Raw genomic sequence first — 23,324 nt, forward strand, 5'->3', positions numbered from 1 at the left:
AAAGCTTGATGATTAGTTGATTTATTTGAATCAGCTGTTCAGTGCAAGGGCAAAAAAACAAAACATGCACCTCTTGGGGTCCCAAGGACCGAGTTTGGGAAACCCTGCCCTAACCCCTAATCCTTAATCTAACCTTAATCCTAAACCTAACTCTAACCCTAATTGTAAGCCTAAACCTAACCGCTGAAGCTAAAAAAGCCTTATCCGTTGTGGGCTTGACAAAATGTACCCATTTGTCTGAATTTTCCTTGTTTTACTATCCCTGTGAGTGCTCTGGAGGCCGATACGTAAAGCTTATTAAAGAGCAGTGTGTGGGTTTCTTCTTTTCATCCCCACAAGGATTGTAAAACCAAAACCCACACACTTTGAACTGAAAGTGTGTTTACGCCGTCAAATCTGCGAATCCGAATGTGTAACTGAACATAGTTAAACATGTCAGTATTGTCCGTTTGAATTTCTTTAGGGTTATATGGACACAGTCCAAAACTGGATGAGCGTTTGGTTCTCGCTCTCTTGGTCAGATCAGCCTATGTGCATTCACTCCCTTAGAATTACACTTCTGGATGTGTGGTCCTGCTTCAGGAAGTAGTTTTGAGTCAGTGAAGCTTAAAACAATATCAGTCAGGGCATGAGGGTAAGACCTTTTTCTTTGACAGAAAGAATTGTGGTGATCTCTCCATATTGGACAGACCAGACTCCATCTCCCACATCTGTAGGTTTATGTCCAGGTCGTTTTTTTTGTGAGTGATTATGTGTTCTGAGGGAGCGTGCCGCTGTTTGGGCAGGGAGAGGAAATTCCACCGCGAGTGAGTGAGTGAGTGTGTGTGTGTGTGTGTGTGTGTGTGTTACCCTGCCAAAAATAGGTAAAGTAAACATGTGTTCTATTGCCTGGGCTCTCTTTTTAAAGTGGCATGTGTTTATGTATATTTGGTAGAGTGTCCATGCACTTTTTATGACCATCTTTGGGGGCTTGTGTACCACTTTCTTTGTAAACTCAGTTTATTACGATGCAGCTTGTGTTGCTCAGATTTGTAGGTACAGTGTGCTGTTAACTTTCCATTAGCAGTACTATATCATCAAATGGATGAAAAATACCATATCAGTTCCATGGTCACAGGATGATGTCAGCCACCCTGTCCTCTCAGGCAGTTGTGAATTCTGCTTGAATCTGATTCTCTCTGGTATCTGATCTGGGGCCGTGTAGAAACGTCACTATTGGTCACACACTGCTGCTGAAGCACAGCTGACGTCGGACTACTCTGCCATTTACTTGCAAATCCAGTCTGGTCTATGTTATGTCTGTCTCTCAGCTCAAACTAGAAGTGTGGGGATTTTCCAGAGGCTTATTGTTTGTGGACAGTGTGTGTGTTTTTAGATTGTGTGGTTTTATGTTAGTGCTTTGGTATGGATTTGAATTTCTTATTTTTGAGTGCATCTAAGATCAACGTCAAGTCATAAGCCTTGGTCTATTATTGCTCTCTGATTTGAATTGAATCAACTCATTAGAGAATCAACGAAAGAGTGAATAGTCCTCTCAGGATTTGTTTGCTATGGTGGAGTTTGAAATAGCTGCAGGTGTTGTCTGGAATCCGTCCTCTCTTGCTACTTCTAACATTGGAAACGGCTCCAGTGGTCAACAAGTGATGTAAATCAGGAAGACAGTAGCCTGCAGTACAGAAGGCTTTCTATTCGTTAACCTGTGGCTGTTGCTTGTTCAAAGGAATGAACTAGGCCTTACCTGCCAAGCACCCAGGGGTTCAGGCTGAAAGGTATAGAGCCAAGTACTACTGAACTACCAACAGCTGCATTCACTTTGAGTTCTTCCATATCTTCCTTTCTCTCGCTTTGTCTCTCTCTCTATTTGTCACACCGTGTGTCAGCTTAAACCCAACCGTGTCCAGAGAAGACATGGGGAAGTATATATTTGACACCCTAACATTAGCGGTGGCTAAGCTTTGGACTGATCAAGTGAAATATCATAGGGGGAGGATTTGTGTAACTTTATCGGTCTTTCGATGGCCTTGCCTTGTCAGACTTGGTTTGAAAGGTTTCTATAATATTATAAATCTCGCTGCATGACGTTGTAGCCCGCTTCTGTTGACACTGGCAGAACCGCTATGTGGGTATGTCGTACAACTTCACCATTATAGTTTGTGTTACTGTATCAAGATAAAGTGTTGTCAAACTTGAATAGACATTTAATTCAAGTCGTAGTCTTTGTTTTGCCAGTGGGTTTGGCATTGTATGTGCAGTAGTATATGTCTGAAACTGCACCGTTTTTTAAATGCTAGCATTATATCATCATGCCTCTTATGTTTTCATAGACCATAATCTGGCACTATTACAGTAACTGTCAGTGTCCTCATAATTCCACCGTCATGTGATACTGATCAGGAAGTGAGCGAGTCTGGAATGTAAGAGATTGTTCAGTGAGACAACCATTGACTACAGACTTAATACCATGGTGTTATATGAGCAGAGAAAGGTCAGCAATATTATTTGGCAATATCTTCTCCAGTATCCCATAGATGGTGTGTAATACTATATATTTGCTACAGTATAGTTGGCCTTTTCTGCCCTAAAGAACCCTCAAAACACACACTTGCACATCCGGCCCAATAGACATAAATTAGACTAGACACACACACACATACACACTGATGAAACTCTAGCATTTGGGCCTCAGAGTTGCGGTCCCCAGGAGAGCTCCCTTCACTCTTCAGTTCTAAGAGGCCGGTCTGAAGGCCGTCTGGCCCCCGTCTAGACCCCATTCTTTGAGGAAGCTGATCCAGCCGGTCACATCAGGACTCAGACGACATGCCATGGAGCTCAGGGCCCGTACTCACAAAGCGTCTCAGAGAAGGAGTATTGAACAAGGCCTGGGACTTTAACATGAGGGCCACCATGACGTCCGTTGGCCTTGTTTAGTAGGACAGTGTCCTGATGTTGATGAGCTGTAGTGCAACAGTGGACCCTAGAGAACCCAACCTCATGTCTTGACCTTTTTAGTCAGTTTTATTATACATCTATGGTCTCTCTCTCTCTTGACCTCTCTTTTACTAGTGTTCAGTCTTTTCTCCAGCCTCACTAAACCCCACAACAGGATGCGGCGATGACTTTGATCTTTCTGACCTCAGTCAGAACCAACACAACCAGGAAGTCAGTCTCTTTCTATATCTACCGTGAGACTGTAAACAGGAAACAATACATTATGGTTCTGATGGCTCGTTTTGGTTGGAGCATAATTACATTTCTCATAAAAATCTCATTTTATTTGTCACATGCTTCGTAAATAACAGGTGTACACTATGACTGTGTTAACTCAAACCATTAGATAAAAGCACCTGCACAGCTGTATAATTATCATAAGCCTATCTCTTTCTAGCTGCATCAGAGCTGTACAGTATCTGTTGTCCATTACTCTATCTGTGTGTCCTTGAGGAGATGAGCTAACGCCAGTAATGCACACCGGGACAGGAAGTCAAGGCTAGCACCTGGGCCTAGCAGGGGATTTGTCCACTTTTTAAATCTATTTAGTAGGCCCAGGACGATACCAGTAGTGCGATACTCGTTAGTGTCGTGGCAGGGTAACAAAACACCGAGCGGATGTAACTTCTTTAAGAAAACAGTCCTAATGTTGGAAAACAAACATTATGTTGTCATCCAGAGTCACATGCATTTCTTTTCCAAGCTACTACACAATATTTTACATACAGCTGGTTTTTAAAGGACCAGAGTTGAGTTTGCTTCGTGTTTTCATTTTTGCTATGGAAATATTTTTGCGATGCTGGTATCTACCCGGCCCTACTATTTAGCCCAGGTGGGAGAGAGCCTCCATCTTAATGTGTTGTGCTATGCTAGGACCCGGAGTTTTTCTGACCACAACATCTGGCCAGGAAAAACTCTGTTGGCCCAGTTATAGGCCTGGACTAGGGCCCAGATTTGTTCTTGGTCAGAAAAAATGCCTGGCCCTATGGCTGTTGTTATGGTCATCCCCTCACAAGAGACTGTGAGACACTGAACACTAAGAAGTAGGCTACACAGGGAGAGAGAGAGAAGTAGGCTCTGTTGTTAAGGAGATTCCACAGAGACGTTCTGTATTTCCAGCTCATTGTCTGGGAATGCCATTTCACTTGGGGGATGAGACGGTATCGTCCGCCTGGCCTTCGCTCACGTCGGGATACTGGCGCTCCGTGATCCCAGGTCAATCCAGAACGTGTGAAATCCATGACAGGGATATCCTTGGACGCTTCCGCGGAAATACGTGATCCTTCTTCTCTTGTCTTCTAGTGGAATGATGTTGGAAAGAGTGACCTCTGAATGTATAGAAAACCATGGAAAACCGCGTGGTAGAACTGAGTCGCGGAACGTTCCTATTTGCTATAGTAATCCCCGTAATGTCTCTCTCTTTCCAAGTCATTCTCAGGCATATGGTGTCTGTTGAGGAAGTTGCATTTTTAGGTCATATTAAATCCTATGCAGATATCTTGGATGTTATGATAACACTTACGTCCTATCGGTGTTATGCGTGTCTGACAGTCTCTATGAAACAGTGGTCTTACACCCAGCATTGAGCATTAAATCATACATTGTACAGTTTCTCTCTGATAGGACTTGTTACTATCAGTGTTAGGCTTATACTGACTGTCTCTCTATGCATTGCAACCCTGCAATGTTCAAGAGCATGTAACGATACAGAACATTCAGATAGAATAGGGAATCGTGTCAGCTCTGTTCATTCAATTTCTGTCTGCGACGTTCAGAACGTTTCAGATCACTGAATACACTAATGGTCTCCCAGCTCACTGTTTGCTAAGCACTAAGCAGCAGACTGATTTGGCAGTCAAGTCCTAGTCCTGGACTGAGTTGAAAGTAGCCAGAACCTTGGAATCATTCAATCATAAAACACAATAGGGAGGAAAGGGGGGTGATGGGGGATGGAGTAGAGTGGCAAAGTGGTTTGGACATGGAAATGACTTATGTTTTGTATAAGCGGCATATGGGATTGGGTCTCCCATTCGAATTAAAGATATGGGAGATGGGACCTGTTTTTAGTAACAGCCGGAGCAACACCCATCCTTAAAATGGAGGATTAAAACGTTTTTATAATGCCTCGTAGACTCCGGAATTTAACGCCAATATTCCCCAAATCATGAGAGCGTGATGGAGGAAGCATGAGAGAATAACAGTTAGTCGTTGGAAATAAATGTTTAGTTAAGAACCTTTCAAAAGGTGTTTTGGGGGTTGTTAAGAGCATTTAACACCTACAGTATGTACACATGAGACCTTTCAAATGCAGTTAGGAGATTTAGCAGTTTGCTCATGCTGCTATGCTAACATTGGTTAGCCAGCTTTTCAATGCACAGGGAATGCAAGAACAAGGAAAGGCAGATAAGTAAAATAAAATGGAAAGACGTACGGTAACCATAGCAGGAGTGAGTGTTTTAAATGGAGAGATACAGAGGGAAGGGGTGCTAGCAACACCAATCATACAACAGCATATAGACATCATGGACACTTACGAGGCCATAAAAAGGATCTTGAACTGGAAAAATGCCATTGGACAGTCAGAGAAGAGCAAGACATTTCCTCCAGCACGATAAATTATAGTTTGGCAAGAAGAGGATTTGTCTTAGGGGGAGAAGAAGTATCGCTGACATAAAATGAAGAGGTTTATAGCAGTAAAATTAGATTAGGCCCATAACTGATGTTTTGAGGAAAGACTTTGGTGTGATTGTCTCCAGCTCTCTGAGTCCCTTCACTGCTCGGACTGGGTTTATGGAGAGGGCAATGGGATAGGGGCTGAGTACCCCCTCTGTGGGTGTACAGAGGGTGTACATACCCACAGAGGGGGTACTCAGCCCCTATCCCATTGCCCTCTCCATAAACCCAGTCCGAGCAGTGAAGGGACTCAGAGAGCAGGAGACAATCACATACATACATACATACATACATACATACATACATACATACATACATACATACATACATACATACATACATACATACATACATACATACATACATACATACACGCGTGTAGACAGACACACACACACACACACACACACTCTTTAGGCCATAACAGAACTGATCATCAGCTTGGAGTTGTGTTGAGTGGTACAGAGAGGACAGTGACTAGCTTAGCATCTTCCCCATGAGATTCAAGTTGACTTCCAAGAGGTAAACTAGCCTCATGTTTTGGTTCAAACGTATTTTGGGGGATTTTCTCACAAAGCCACCAGTAACCTGGGGGAAGCGTGTCTCCTTTTGTTAATTTGGTATGAATGCATTGTATATAGGCTATGCATCAGTTACTACCACTACTACTCATCCATAACTCATACAATATTAAAGAATGCATGTAGAGAATACAAGGCTGATATATGACTTTCATTTATATAAGGCCATTTGAGGCTGTGCAAGTGGGTGTATAAATTGGATCACATTTTATAACATACAGTAAGTACCACACTGTGTCATATGCAGTCGAATGTAGTGACAGATTGGCACCACTAATAAAGAGTTATTGAAATGAGTTGAGCTTGGCTTAATTGCTTGTTGCTGCCATTTTCCTTTTGTGATGTCGCCGAGATTGCTTTTCCAGCTTCTCTCTACCCACTAACCTCAAGCAGCTATGATGCCAGGGACGTCAATACAGTTCATGTTGCTCCTCTGGAATAAGAATACACTGTTCATATATTTGCTGTCGTATTTATTTGGTCCAGGACTAGCCGCAATGCTTGTTTAGGAAACCGGCCCTAAGTGCACTCTGATTATCAGCAATGTCAGAAATGGTCAAGTATGGATGACTCATTGACGGAGTGTGTCTGTCTCATCTCATCCTCCATGCAGCTCTAAAGAGGTCGTTTGAGGTGGAGGATGTGGACACCTCGGCCAACTCCTCGCCAGGCTCCCGCCGGGCGCCCAACAACACCAACCACCGCCCCGTCATGTCCCCCACCAGCATCTACTACCGTGAACTGGGCGCCAGCAATAACAACAACGGCTCCATCTCCAAGGCCATCATGGGAGGGGGCGGCTCCAAGCCTCCTGAACCCATATCCCGGGGACGCACGGAGCTCTCCATCGACATTTCCTCCAAGCAGGTGGATCCAACCAGCCCTGGTTCCCTCCGATTCGGCACGAAACGACCCGAGGTCCTAGGCCACTCCAAGACCCCCGAGATGGGCCACAAACGGGAGGTGACCTTCGCTAAAACACCCCAGGATGTGGTGATTCGCGGAGGGGCCCGGACCCCCGAGCCCCCCAGCCATGCCCGGAGGTTCGAGCCCCCCAATCTGGGGGACGGCCCGGCCGCTAGGACCACACCAGGGATCAGCGTCACCAAAGCACCCGAGACAACGGGGAATGGAAAGAACAACCACGAGAACCATGGTCATCATGCACCGGTCCACCACCCGCACCACCCCAACCCCCACCACAACACCATCGTCACCACCATCCGCTGCTCCTCGCCCAACCGCACCAAGTCCCCTAACCCTGACAGTAAGTAACCTCTGACCCTAGGTTTCTTCTCCTGAACCCTCTAACTCCTTAGGTTCCTCATGTGATCCTGGATGTAGTCACTTTAACAGAGTGAGGGGCTTCAAGTAGTGGAGAACACATACAGCCATAGAGAGGCTTGGGTTTGTAGGAAGGCCACAACTTTCCATTGTCTTTCAATTGTGTCACTGTGAAGTCGTTATGGAGATGACCAGTATATACATGTATAAACAAGTGAGAGTAAAGCAGTGTTTTGAGGCTTTGGGCCTGCTGTGTGTGCTGCTAACCACCGATCATAGGATCTGGTGTGTTTGGTTGTGTGTGTGTGTGTGTGTGTGTGTGTGTGTGTGTGTGTGTGTGTGTGTGTGTGTGTGTGTGTGTGTGTGTGTGTCTGTGTGTGTCTGTGTGTGTGAGTGATCTGGGCTGGAGTTCCCTGTGGCATTACACAGGCTGCTGAGCAGAAGCTTTGGTGTGAGAAAGCAGAGAGGCCCAATGAGGCGTGGAGGCAGTAATTGGCTCACTCCACTGATCTGGGGCCTGTTTCTAGGAGTGGCCTCTCCAATGCTGAGGCTGAGTGCCTCCAGTCTGATACAACCTGCCTTGGTGGAGAGATGTCACTGTAAAAGTGGTATGAGTAAGCAAAGTGCATCGTAGACTGGTCTCAGATCTGTTCGTTGCTATATAGCCAACTCAAATAAACATGATCTGGGATCAGTGAGGCTAGGTATATATAGAAACCGTGTACCATGGTCCTGCATTCATGTCAGCTTTCTGTTTTTAAGACTATTGGCAATATGCACATACCTCCACAGTAGTGTAGGTATCCACATTTTGGATACACTTTTAGTTTTCAAACCTCCAGTGGTGGAGGTACAGAACATTTTCCACAACACATCATCCCCCTCCAGTTGCCCTCCTCTACTACCACAGAGGGACTGGAAGATGCAATCACACACAGTGGAGAGCTCTGGGTCCCCGGAGTGGGCCTGTAAGGAGAGGTCTGTTTGATTAAAGCCCAGCCTGGGCCTGTCTGTCAGTACGGCCTGTCCCTCCTGTCCCCTCTGCTCTGTCTGGAGCCCAGCGTCTCAGTCCCCTGTCACTGAATGTACAAAAACTATTCAGGCAATTTGTTCTTCAATTCATGCACTCTTGGTAGACTGTGAGATAACAACAATATTTAGTTTTATTCTCCTACATATGCAAAGGACGAATGTATAAATAGTTCTCTCCATCCCTGTCCTAAAGCAAACCAGCGTGTTTTAGCAGTCAGCAGCATCTGACACATGTGGGTTCCACTCACTCACTTTCCTTTGCTTTTCACTTTCTTTGTCTATCCCTCTCTTTCCTCCTCTCTCTTTCTTACAACACACGCACAACCACTCCTCTTCTTTCCTCCCTCTGCAGATTGAGCGTGTCTCGGCCCCCAGAAGGGGCGTCCGCCACGAGCCAAGTTAGATTCCTGTAAACTGAGGGATAAAACCCAGAGCCAAATATGACCTAATGTGTCAGCATTTACAGTCTTTAGACGGCATTCACGCCATCTAGTTTAGAGAGCGTTTTAGAGAATGTATAAGTCACGTTTAGACAACGTTTTAGACCTGAGACAGAGGGAGCCCACAGCATGGGGCCAGCTGCAGGGAAACTACAGCTGCTAGACGCATTGGCTTGTTTATCAGATGGACAAAGGCACACGTTCTGCGTCCCAAATGGTACCCTATTCCCTATATAGTGGAGCTATGGCTCTAGTCAAAGCTAGCGCACTATATAGGGAATAGGGTGCCATTTTGGACACAGCCACATGCAGAAAAGCATTCTACTTAGCCTTTTGCTCGTTCGCTTCCTCAAACTCGAACTCCGCAGTTATCAAATTAATCATGGCTTTCAGTATTTAACAAACCAGTATGTTCCAGTGTCGCTTTTAGTGATATTGCCAAATATTTCATGACTTACTTGGCCTTAATTAACTATAATTCTGTAGGCTTTTTTCCTGTTGAAACAGACCATTTTAGCATTATCTGTTCATGGATTGGAACAGTATTGGTATAAATGACCATACTTTATCATTCGGTACGAGTTTGTAGGCTGTATTCCAATATTAAGAGCTCAGATTTGATGGGACGATAGAGAGAGTGAGTGAGTGTGTTTTTTTTTGGGGGGGGGGGGGGGGGGGTCTGGAGCTGGGAGTCTTGTAGCCTGGTTCCTACTCAGGCCACAGAGGTCTGGGCTAGTTATTTGCCCAGAGGGAGAGGGCCTTATTAGGGCTCTCAATGAAGGGTGACCTGCCTGGAGGGCCTGAGGCCGGGGCCCACCCTGACTGACTGAGTGACTCTGACCCCTGCTCCGTCTGTCAATGTGGGGAGATGGCGTCAGTGGAGCAGAAACGTGAACAACACGGCACTGTAGTGGACTGGTAGTGGGTTGTTTCCATCAGATTTTGTCAAGTGGGAGAAATTGGCTCCAACATAACACACAAGTAGGCCCTAACTAATTTCAATAGGTGACTATGAGTGATAGATGCGATGGTTTCACAAGTGACTTAAAAGAGATGTTGATCCTCTTTCATTACAAGATATTACCTAGATAATGGTGGATATGAAACTCTTTACATTGGCGTACAGATTGTTGACTCCGTGCCTTGTGTGAAGTTTTCCAAGTTACCGTCAGCTGTGTTTTTGTGAGTGATAAGCCGTTTTCCTGTCCATTCAGGTTTTTAAAACGGGTAATGACATCAGAGACACACACTCTGGTTTCTCAGGCTTCCTTCCTTCCGTGTGCTGTCCGTCAGGGCGATTGTTTCCCCTCGTCCTGACCTCGCCTCTCTTCCTCGCTCAGCCTGGGTCATGTGATCAGAGTCAGTGGCCCTTCCAGCCAGTTGTGTGATCTCACCACAATAGAGTACATCTGGATACATTTTTAGTTCATTTCTAGGATCAAAATGTCAGTCTCTGATCTCTGTAGGTGGCTCTAAATATCAACAGGTAACTGATGTTTGTAGAGTGCAAAATAACCTGTTTCAATATGTACTGTAGAAGAAATTGGAAGACTCTTTAATTGAATCAGTGCACTGTTGCTCCCATTCACACGTCTACATTGAACTTTACAGTAGATTGACAGGGTTGCCTCGGTTGACTGCCCTTTTTTATATATATATTACATTTATTTAACTAGGCAAGTCACAAATTCTTATTTACAATGACGGCCTAGGAACAGTGGGTTAACTGCCTTGTTGAGGGGCAGAATGACAGATTTGTACCTTGTCAGCTCGGGGATTCGATCTAGCAACCTTTCAGTTACTAGCCCAACGCTCTAGCCACTAGGCTACCTGCCGCCCTTTGACCTCCCTACAACCAGAGGTCCATTATACTGTAGATGACTGTTATATTATACTGTAACAATACAGAGAGGTATTCCCATTGAGATTCAATTCGACCACTCTGTCCTGGGGGGTGGTTGGTTATGCCATCCGTTCTGACACTTCAAGCCCTCTAACCCAGCATTGAATATGTTTGTATAAACCCTCAGAGTCTCATTGGCCCTGAACTGACATGTTTGGTTGATCAACAAGTCGTGACGAAGGAGTTTGTTTGTTCCCGTGACACACTCCTCTCACTGTTCTCCTCTATGCCCCTTCATTCTCCTCTGGTGGCCTGCCTGTGTGTTGTCTGTCCCGGTCCCCTACCCCCTTGTACCACCATGTGACCTTCTACAGCGTCACACCAGACGAGGGCCCCACTATCCCCGTTCTACAGAGAATCCCTCCACACACAGAGAGAGACAGAAGGGTAGGGAGATCCCAGGCTGATTAACATGATTAGCAGTGGACCCCCCCAGGAGGAAAGGTTAGGGATTAGGGGGGCCGCCATTCCCATCTGGCTAACGTCGCGCTAGTTAGTCTCTGACCACACACACACACACACACACACACACACACTGGGCCTGTACTGTGAAATCGAGTGTAAACATTCCCAAAGTAAGAATCTTTGTACTAATTCCCTAGAATTCTAAAGTACTGTATTCAGTTTCCCCTTCCCCCATGTCATTCCATGCTGTGTCACGTATGTGGAACTAGAATGACCTACAGCGCTATGTGATTTAAACCTACTCCAGCTTCCTAGTCTTAGTTGAAGCACTCCGATTGGTATCTCAGGTAAAGTCGTTGTGATTAAAGCATCTCTTGACAGCAGGCCCTGGGGTGTATTCATTACGGAAACCGTTTACCCTTTTAAGAACCAAACGGAAGCAAACAGAGCATAACTAGAGTTTCTATTGGACAAATTCAGGTAGGTCCCTCGTTTGCTTCCGTTTTTAAAAGCAATGTTGCAACAGAATCGGCGTAATGAATACGCCCCTGGTATCCATCATAGCAAGAGATGCCTCTCTCTCTCGCTCGCAGGGCATTCATGAAGTCATTCACCAAGTCACTATGGTACGAGGAGAGAAAGGAGGCCCCACTCATTTTAACCAGGCCGATACTGACCTGGAGATGATGCTTGTTGGGTGTTCTTAACACATGTCCACTCTGGATCCTGGCTTCACATTTGTTTTCAGTTTGTGGACAGGACTAGGAATGGGGCAACACCTTAGGGGAGAGGGGAGCGCTACAGGGTTTGGGCTGGTGTACATTTTGCTTTTACATAGCTAACAAGCGAGGACTATGACACACTCACACACACATGCATGTACACACACACACACACACACCACCTCAGACAGTGGTCAGGCGTCTCCCAGTTTAATTGCACTCAGCATGACCTGCTGTGTCATTATGAGAGAGTAGAGAGTGGAAATGTCTTTTATTCTTTTGGAACGTTTGTGAGTGTAATGTTTACTGTTCATTTTTGTTTATCTCACTTTTGTTTATTATCTACTTCACTTGCTTTGGCAATATTGACATGCGTTTCCCATGCCAATAAAGCCCTTAAATTGAATTGAGTAGAGGAGGCCGTCTGCTAAGGCATATCATCATGGCTCATCTTCAACTGTTTCCAGGTTCCCGACCTCTCAGGGTTAGCGTTAGCGGGCTAGGAAAACTACAGAGTGAGCTCATTAGACTGCAGTGTTGGCCACTCACTCAGCTCCCCTGAGGGCTAGCGGTGTTGGCTCATAATCATGTCTGTGGGTGCAGAGCTCAGAGTGGACAGCAGGAGGTGCAGTATGACAGGTGGAGTGTAGGGTTTGGCTTAGGGGAGCTGGCTATGGGACCTGGCTTGCAGGTACTGATTGCATCTTATGCAGGACGTTGCTGGGGGCATATAGACAGTACTTAAAGGTGCATTTTGAAGTACATCTCTTGTTCTCTTATCCACTCTGTTTTTCTTTCATTTCTCTCCCCCCTTTCTCTTCTCTCACTCGCACATTGTTCTATATTTCACTATAACTGAATCAATGTGTGTGGTAGTGTTATGTGGGATTTATCCCTGATGTGATTTCAAGTGTTTTGTAGGCCGTGGACTCTGACTGGGTCAGTGGAAAGCCTGTGTCTGTCTGTGTGTATTGACCGCTTCCACTGAGGGAGAGCTGAGCTGAGTGAAGTGGAAACCGGACAGGGTCCCCCAGATAAGGTTTCCGGAAGCTTCTGTTTACTCTGCTCCGCCTGGTGGAAGTCAGGGGTTAAAGACGGTTCCCATGCAGCGCGCACACACACACACACACACACACACACACACACACACACACACACACACACACACACACTCCACTAAAGCAACCCCAGTTCCCCCTTCCTCCTATTTCCAGTCTCCCTGAGCTGCTATCTCCCAGTCCCCACCCTTGTCTTCCTTAGCGAGTTCTCTGAATGTTGGTCAAGCTGGACTGACACGAGTCACGACCGTACAAAATAGGTAGGGCCAGGACTTTTTCCTGACCACTTGACCACCGGCCAACGGCTATCATCACTACCAGTGTCTGGACCCTCCCCTGACTCTACCACAGTATTTTATCTGGTTTATTCTGGTTTATCTTGAAGAGGTGTCTGTCTGGTCCTGCTTATAGACTGCATCCAGCTGCTACGGGCTGACCAGGATGAGTTTAGTATTTCTCAGTTTTGCCAGCTGTACAGCTGGTTAAGAAAGAGAAGGTCCACTTTGTCAGTGCCTCAGCTCTCAACACCCTCTGCTAATGAGGGATCCCTCATCCCTGGCTGATAAGGGCCATGTTTGGAATGATAATGGTGTTTTGCTGTAATTAAACTCTCTCTTTCACCATAACAATACGAGGTTCCCAGATATTGACGTCATGTATAGGACATTGTCGAGGGCAGTGCCTCGCAACCAACAGTTGTTGCTGTGTGGCCAAAGATTGAGGGCAGGGTATGTGTGGGGTCAGTACACCCCCTCTCCCTGCTGGACCTCTCCTAAGGAGGTACCGTAATAGTAATCAGCCACCATAGAAATAGAATTACTAGAACGGGCGTCAATGTTCTGTGATTCTATTTCTATCAGCCATTGGGGGGGGGGGATGGTAGAGACACAGTACTGCAGGGGGTTATTGACCCTTAGATGTTCAATAGAAGAGGAAGCCAGTTACTTTTTATGATCAATTGTTTATTCATCTTCAATCATATTTTTTTTTATAAAGACATGAATCCATGTTAATTGTCTCACTGACAGATCTCATCGATTTGGTCGTATAGGCCCCTCCAAGGTTTACGTGATTTGATCTGTCATTCAATCAATTTCCTCAGGACATAATGTAAGTACTGTAGGGCCTTTGACACAGAATGGTGTCCAGTTGCACAGGCTGGTGCCCCATGCTGATTATAGCTGCGGCAACTGCTTCCTAGCTGAAGCTCACTTTACATTGAGGCGAATGAGACCACTCTTCATAATGGAGTCGTCATCGCACCCATTGACGCACGGCACAGTGCCTGGAGGTGTGTTTGACAGGGGTAATATTATGACTAGACTTAAACCCTAATCCCCTCTGAACAGCCCTAGATCAAACAACACTGTGTTAGCACATGCTCGCACGCACGCCCGCGCGCACACACTGCTTACTTGCTTGACTGGCTTCTCACCTCCATGGTGAGCGGCTAGTCCTCTATTGCTTAAACACAGCTAACACCGCTACATTGGGAGTCATTAGCCTGTGGAAATAGCTAGCTTTGTCAATTTAGCTAAAGTAGCTCGGCTCCGAGGAACTCTGCGTGAACTTTCACCTTCACGATGTGCGGAGCGTTGGAGCTTTGTACTCAGTGACGAGACATGAATGAATAAAAAGGTTCATTAATATAAAATACTAAATATTTGTATATTATTATTCAAATATCATGAGAAAATACATAATTATGAATTCAACATATTTGTGGTTTTGCTTATTCATTATTCAGAAGACGGAACAAGCAAGAGTAGCTGAAGATGTAGGGGAAAGGGCAACAGTTTGCGGTGTTGGTTAGCTAAGTAAAGTCATTGAATTGCAGACAAAGTAGAGGCTGTTTTGAGTACAGGTAGTACACATGCCTACAGTTAGTCCAATTCTCCCTTTCTAGACTGTACTGACATATCTTTTAGGAACAGGATACACCATTTAAATCCTCCAACTTACAGTAAAGCTATAATTGGAAAAAACGTTGACAACTTATGTTATGACTAGATCTTTTGGCATTAATTTACTGTAACACTGATAAGCTCTCTCTCTCTGTCTCTCCCAGTTCAGCACATGGCAAAGTTGCTATTATGGATAATTATCATCATAACTCTGGGAAGTTTTCTGGAACGACCGCACAGAGAGAAAGCATGTAATCAGAATCCCGTCATCCTCTCTTTCTTCTCCTCCATTCCAAGCTGAGTCATCCGGCACCCCCTAGAATTAGGGGCAGGGATTCCCCCGGAAGCGCAATCCGATCGGTGGAGCTCTGTTTATTGTTCAGACTTGAGGCTCCGGGTAAGGAACGCCGAGTTGGGAACATCGGGAAGAGGGAGCGTTACAGAAACTGTACATTAGATCCCAATCGCTCCCAGGCACTCCCAGCTGTCACAGTGAAGAGTTTAGGTTTGGGAAGCAGTTGGGAATTTTTACTTCCACGTCGGAATAGCTTGTTCTGTGGTGCTTCGACGGGGATTGCGATTGGAAGACATGGCTGCATGTGGTGCAGAGATGCACATTAACCCTGAGATGGAGGTCCTCTGTGAGTATGGCTGATGGGTTGCTTCACAAATGGCACCATATTCCCTATATAGTGCACTACTTTTGACCAGGGTCAATAGGGTTCTGGTCAAAAGTAGTGCACTATGTAGGGAATAGGGTGTCATTTGAGATGCAAACTTGAAGGAAAGGGGAGGGCTGTTGAGACACAACTGGTGTGACTGAGACAACTGGTTTCTATTAAGGCCAATCAGGGCTACATGATGTTTAACTCTACTTTAGACGCTGAGGAAATGGAAAGGCAATCAGGGACATCCCAAGATGCTTTTTAATAAGTTCCTCTTCTCCCCCTAAAACCTCAGTTTAGATGAGGTAAGGCCGCATAGGGTCTGCATTGATTTCTCTCTCCCTGAAGTTTTGTTTTATCGTCTGTACTACTCTTGTATGTTGCATTAAGGCTCCATGTCCACAGTTGAGTTATGTATCACTAAGAATTTCCTTGATTCGAAAGTGGAGTTGAATAGTTTGCATAAACACAGTATGTGTTATGTCTGAGTCTCCATGCTTCTAACGTGGGTTTGATGGAATCCTTGTACATGCTAGCCTAGCAGTATAGCAGACTCAACAGATCTCGCTCTCGCTCTCGCTCACTCCCTCTAGCTCTCGCTCACCCCCTCTAGCTCTCGCTCACTCCCTCTAGCTCTCGCTCACTCCCTCTAGCTCTCGCTCGCTCACTCCCTCTAGCTCTCGCTCGCTCTAGTGCTCACTCTCCCCCCTCTAGCTCTCTCTCCCCCTCTCTAGCGCGCTCTCTAGCTCGCTCTCTCTATCTACTGTATATACAGTTGAAGTCGGAAGTTTACATACACTTATGTTGGAGTCATTAAAACTCGTTTTTCAACCACTCCACAAATGTCTTGTTAACAAACTATAGTTTTGGCAAGTCGGTTAGGACATCTACTTTGTGCATTATTTCACTGTATCACAATTCCAGTGGGTCAGAAGTTTACATACACTAAGTTGACTGTGCCTTTAAACAGTTTGGAAAATTCCTGAAAATGATGTCTTTTTAGAAGCTTCTGATAGGCTAATTCACATCATTTGAGTCAATTGGAGGTGCACCTGTGGATGTATTTCAAGGCCTACCTGCAAAATCAGTGCCTCTTTGCTTGACATCATGGGAAAATCAAAAGAAGAAATGTCCTCTGGTCTGATGAAACAAAAATAGAACTGTTTGGCCATAATGACCATCGTTATGTTTGGAGGAAAAAGGGGGAGCCTTGCAAGCCGAAGAACACCATCCCAACCATGAAGCATGGGGGTGGCAGCATCATGTTGTGGGGGGTGCTTTGCTGCAGGAGGGACTGATGCACTTGACAAAATAGATGGCATCATCAGGATGGAAAATTATGTGGATATGTTGAAGCAACATCTCAAGACATCAGTCAGGAATTTAAAGCTTGGTCGCAAATGGGTCTTCCAAATGGACAATGACCCCAAGCATACTTCCAAAGTTGTTGCAAAATGGCTTAAGGACAACAAAGTCAAGGTATTGGAGTGGCCATCACAAAGCCCTGACCTCAATCCTATAGAAAATTTGTGGGCAGAACTGAAAAGGCGTGTGCGAGCAAGGAGGCCTACAAACCTGACTCCGTTACACCAGGTCTGTCAGGAGGAATGGGCCAAAATTCACCCAACTTATTGTTGGAAGCTTGTGGAAGGCTACCCAAAACGTTTGACCCAAGTTTAACAATTTAAAGGCAATGCTACCAAATACTAATTGCGTGTATGTAAACTTCGGACCCACTGGGAATGTGATGAAAGAAATAAAAGCTGAAATAAATAATTCTCTCTACTATTATTCTGACATTTCACATTCTTAAAATAAAGTGGTGATCGTAACTGACCTAAGAGAGGGACATATTTACTAGGATTAAATGTCAGGAATTGTGAAAAACTGAGTTTAAATGTATTTGGCTAAGGTGTATGTAAACGTACAACTTCAACTGTATGTATGTGTATATATATTATATATCTGGGAGTTATTTGGCTCTGTTATGTAACACAGCTAGGAACTGTAAAACTGAGAGGAAACAATCCACTAGATAAACACCTTGGTTAAAACAAACCTCTGACCACAAATTCCGACAGTTTATCTACTTTGCGGCCGCTGTTCAAACAACAGGCGCACGGGTCTTTCAAAAGAGAGGGAGAACGTGTGTGCACCTCGAGTGCAGATGAAAGCAAACAAGACCAGGTTTATTGTAACCTTGAAGAGCAACATACAAGCTGAGGTCTGAGATGAGTCAGGAGCAGAGTTGGAGGGATCGTGTAGCGTTGCTGGAGTACAGCACAGTCCCCAAGGGAGTAGTACAGTGTGTAAATGGACTGCATGAACATCATGTCTTCATGGTGGAGAGAGAAGAGCAAGTAGGGCTTGGGGTTTTCCTGACCATGTGACTAAGGTCAGAGTTTATCCTGGTCTGGTCACACAGTCAGAAGTCTGTCCCTAACTCTAAACTGGCCATTTTCTGTCTATACCATGTCTTCCATGTGTGCCATGAGATTGAGTTCATCTCAATAGTGTAAAGGAGCTACCTCTCTCCGTCTGCTTTCCTTCACCTGCACTGATCTAATCCTAGTGGGAATTTGCTATCACTTATCCGGTTCCCTCAGATGAGTGTGGACGAAGAGAAGGAGACAAGGAGAGGAAGCCACTTTGGACTAGAGAGATGCACCCAGGCCTCATGTTTTCATCTGGTTGCATGCATCCTCACATGCTGTCTCCATCTGCACCACAGGGGAGCAGAGCAGCCTCGGCTACAGCTCAACAGGAAGTCGCTTGTTTCTCTCCTTCCCAGATAAGCTTGGCCAGATGTTCTCTCCCTCCTCCTCCTCCTCCTCTGTCCTTCTTTATCCCTTCTTCATCCCTTCTTCCATCTCTCTGGGTGGGAGGCTGTATGTCTGTGTGAGTCACTCTCTCTGCTGAGTCATTGAGGTGACTTGGTTAATCAGCTCCATGTGTTCTAATCACTGTGTGGGCCTCCTCCAATCAGATCTGACCTCTAGTCCAATCAGAGAGCTCCCCTCTGGGGTTGTGCCTGCATGGGTCTCCAGTTGCCTGTTCGGCCCACACAGTTTGATGTGATTATACGAAGCTGGCCTCAAAATGGCCTCCAGAAGTGAGGTAAATGACAAAACAAACAGAATGACAAACAAAGCTCTGGCGAGACGTTCAGCCAACGGAGCAACAACCGCATAAGAGCTGGGTCATTTAATAAGGTTCTGGCACAATAATTCAAATGTTTGTTTGCAACTGCAAAACAAGGAAGTGGCTCCAGGGTCTCATCTCGTTATCGTGGCATGCAATCAAGATAAGGAAGGAAGTCTGAATGTGATCTCTCACCCACAGACTTGTCTTTGCCAAAAAAAGTATTCTGAGGTCTATTAGCTGAAGGCCTGAAGGGCTGGACTCGGATCAGTTGCAATGGTCATGAGCGTTCAGTAGTAATCGGAGGATGCCTGTTCTCGGACTTCTATTTCTATGGGCCGGCGACTTAGTTATTTTGCGACGAGTTAGAGCACTGAAATAGACTCAGTCAATAAGCAAAGCTTGAGTTCCAATTAGAATTCGCTCATCATGACAGGGTGATCATCCCGAACTAGCTGCTATTCCACAGGACCAGCTAAATGTATGGCGGTCATTGATTCAGTCCCATTTGATCTCTGGGTTCTCACAAGACGAGGCAGAGCAACAAACAAACAACGTTTGTGCTGCAGTGTTTTATGCTGCAGATGAACAAATCATGGACAATGCAGGGCATACTGCGTAACCTTGCCCTACATTGAATCAGAAACCACATGCAGCTTGCCTAGCTTCAATATGAATATTCCTTTGGAAGAAAAAACAGACACACTACTGATGTATTCCTAATAGAGCTTCAACCGAAGAGCCTGCGGGTGGTAATCTGTATTAGTTCAGGAGAAGATTACCTACTCTCTCATATCTATCTCTCACTGAGACCGGATGCCTATAGGGCCAGGTGCACAAACCATGTGGTCCAATACATACACAAACCACCTTCCATGTCAGGATGGAAGCGTTTGTGCTGAATATGAGAAAACGTCTCTTGGGCCCTCTCATCAGCTTGCAAATGTGGGGGAAAAGCTTGTTTAGATAAGTGCAGTACAGAGATGTTTCTCTTTCCATCTTTCCACCCGCTTGTGATAAAACAAATGATCTCTTAATTCCAGTAATCGGATAAGAAGGAAGCGTGTTTTGGCATTGAAAGGATTGTGATTTTCATTGTGTGAGTACAGATTTATGATAGACACAATTCCACAGACGTTGCATGGATAGGCCCACGTAACAAGTGATTGTAGCTAGGAAACCCAAAGAAAATACCACACTAATGTATTTCAGTGTATGTAGACATGAAGACCAAGCTCCACAGTTACTGCATGCAACAAGTGAACGTACGAGACCAAAAGGAAATCACACGTTGTACTCTTATACAGTTCATAATGTTTTGAATTACAGTCGACAGAGCTGCTTCCAATAGTCTCATGCTGAGTCTGATGACTCTAAGGGATGGTATTCATTCGTTATCTGGGACATATTCCTTTAGTCATAGGGCTGTATGAGGCAGGCATTAATGTGATGGATGAGACTCATTTTAACCCAGGAGGAGAAAGAGCCAGGAGGAGAGATGACCCAGTGTCCTCCTCACAGTACACACACAGTGTGCATACACACACACACACACACACACACACACATACATATATATATATATATATATATATATATATATATATATATATACATACATACATACATACATACATACATACATACATACATACATACATACATACATACATACATACATACATACATACATACATACATACATACATACAGACACACACTCAGACACACACTCAGACACACACACACACTCAGACACACACACACTCAGACACACACATACAGGGAGAAACACACTGCGCTGAGCATTGGGAGGGAAGGGACAGATGGACATCAACACACATACTCTCTTTCACTGAATACACTTTTGTTACAATTCTTTTTTACTTTTTAAGCACGTGCAAACTGTCACAAATGTTCTTTTAATCTTTCCGTTTCCACCTCTTACACACACTCACCTTTCCTGTCAAACACATACACTCTTTTCTCTCCATTCCTCATACATATGCACTCTTAAAACACACTCCTTTCCTCCCATTTCCAACTGCCCCCCCTGCGCGCGCACACACACACACACACACACACACACACACACACACACACACACACTGTGCCTGTGTCCAGCACATTCACAATGCTCCCCATTCAACTCGTCCTGAATGAGGGGTGTGGCATGCCTGCTGCTGGCCGCCTGGCTGGCCTGCTGGGGTGTAGAGTGGTGGGTCATGTGTCCAGGCTGTGGGGGTGGGGCCTGGGAGCAACAGCAGAGCCTGCCCAGCTGGAGCAGAGATCAGGGTGGTTGAGAGGGAAGAGAGGAGGAAGAGAGAGGCTGGGGTGAGTGTCTCTGGTTTTCTGTTCATTCATAACATGCTACGGCTTCTTGTTTCTCTGATTTTGTGTGTGTGATTTCCTTTTGTAGAGAGGCTGGAGGAGTGATAGAAAGGAAAGAGAGGGATGGCGGGGTTGTTCAGTCTGTGTGTCCTGTCTGGATGGGGTTTTGGAGCTGAACCGTGTAGTGTGTGACAGCTGTATTTGTCAGGGATTTGGAACGGTGTCATAATAATATTCAGACCAGACTTTTTTTTTCTATCCGTCTTTCTCTTGTTCCATTGTGCTCTCTGGGAGAGTTGGGGGGGGTACTGCTCCCCCTCTTTTAGGTTACCTCCCCCCCCCTCTGTCTGTCTGTCTGTCTGTCTGTCTGTCTGTCTGTCTGTCTGTCTGTCTGTCTGTCTGTCTGTCTGTCTGTCTGTCATCCCCCTCTCTCTACTTCCTCTTTCCTTTGTGCTTGGCCCCATTCAGCTTGAATAATCAATCTGCTTAAATGGGTGGGGGAGTATTTATTGACCAATCATGTTCGTCCTAATTGCTCCCTGTGTCGGGATTGTTCTAGCTTGACTTTGATCAATTGCAGTGGATAAGTAAGTATGATTTTGTTTTTGGCAACCCCATGCATCTGCTCTCTGGTGGATTGCTTGTAGCAAGTTCAAGGTGAGTTGAAGCGTCAGGCCACATTTTCTGCATGAGACTTTCTTCAATGGAAGAGCGGCCCATTCCTTACAACCCAGCCCCTCCGCTTCACTTGCCTCTCAAAGGAAGAACCACGTTTGTGCCCCATCTCCTGTGACTAACTCTTCCGTTCCCTGTTTCTGCTGTTGACATATTGCTCCTAGTTGCGGTAGTTCCAGTTCTTGGCCACATGACCTCCATTTTACCCAGCGTTCGACAGGTTGTATTGTACACAATCCACCAATAGACAACGATCGTTGTAGACAGTAGAACAGGAAGCAGCAGTGTAGCTTTCTGCTCCAGTCGTCACACCATAGTACACGTCAGATGTTCTAGATGTCTTTGCCTTGGAGTGTCCGCCACACTGTATCCCTATATGACCAAGGAGTGATACTGTTAGCTTAACTGCAGTCAACATTTGTGTGTGTGTGTGTGTGTGTGTACACAACAGCTATGCAGCGAAGACAAGAAAACTGGTCTCAGCACCAGTGTAACAGATGTGACCGTACTTCTAGCTCTCTTGCGTTGTGTTTCTAAAGAAAGGACTGGCCGGCCAGCGGTCCCAGTCTATTGATGTTTATTCTGACGATGGACACAAGGAAGCACACTAGACGTGCAGGACAACAGTATGTTGATGGCTGTAGATTCGTAATTCCGCGGTTAGCATGTAAATAACTGTGAATTAGCAGGGGCTAATCTCGAGCGAGCTAACTCACCCTTACAGCAATAACATACGAAAGCACATCCCAGACTTCCGGCCAATATCTAACAGGTAACGTATGCGCTTAGTATACCACACATTCGGAACACCTTCCGAATATTGAGTTGCAAACCCCTTTTTGCCTTCAGAACAGCCTCAATTCGTCAGAGGCACGGACTCTACAAAGTGTCGAAAGCGTTCCACAAGGATTCTGGCCCATGTTGAGTCCAATGCTTCCCACAGTTGTGTCAAGTTGGCTGGATGTCCTTTGGGTGGTGGACCATTCTTGATACACACAGGAAACTGTTGAGTGTGAGAAACCCAGCAGCGTTGCAGTTCTTGACACAAAGCAGTGCTACCAAACCCTGTACAAAGGCACTTACGTTATTTTTGTCTTGCCCGTTCACCCTCTGAATGGCACACACACAATCCATGAATCAAAATCCTTCTTTAACCTGTCTTCATCTACACTGATTGAAGTGGATTTAACAAGTGACATCAATAAGGGATCATCTACCAGACCACACTGGGAGGTCACCTGGATTCACCTGGTCAGTCTATGTCATGGAAAGAGCAGGTGCTCTTAATGTTTTTTGTAAACTCGGTGTATATACACACATCAGGATATGTACATAATGAACTCGTACACATTGTAAATATAACACTTGAAATATAGTATTTCAGAACGTGCCCTACCGCTTGCGCGTCACTACCGGGAAGAATTTACGTTCGCCATCTCCCCCTGACCAATGTCATAACACCTTATTGATATGTAAATTCAACCAACCAATAGGAATACCTAAACATCGAATACATATTTCT

At 45.3% G+C, this 23,324-nt stretch overlaps 1 protein-coding gene across 5 annotated transcripts in view; it reads left to right on the top strand.

Annotated features, from left to right (window-relative positions):
* The window catches only part of LOC115178846 (septin-9), a 75,857-nt gene that overhangs the window by 25,417 nt on the left and 27,116 nt on the right, over positions 1–23,324 (top strand). For 3 of the 5 annotated variants that reach the window (XM_029740208.1, XM_029740209.1, XM_029740207.1), the window contains exon 2: positions 6,856–7,509. In XM_029740208.1, coding sequence (XP_029596068.1) covers positions 6,856–7,509 — 654 coding nt within the window. Of the gene's footprint in view, positions 1–6,855; positions 7,510–15,384; positions 15,632–21,068; positions 21,131–23,324 lie in introns of those variants that run through there. The other 2 variants (XM_029740212.1, XM_029740213.1) reach the window with 2 other exon arrangements.

The sequence above is a fragment of the Salmo trutta genome, chromosome 38 (assembly GCF_901001165.1).
Source record: "Salmo trutta chromosome 38, fSalTru1.1, whole genome shotgun sequence".
Taxonomy (NCBI): Eukaryota; Metazoa; Chordata; class Actinopteri; order Salmoniformes; family Salmonidae; genus Salmo; species Salmo trutta.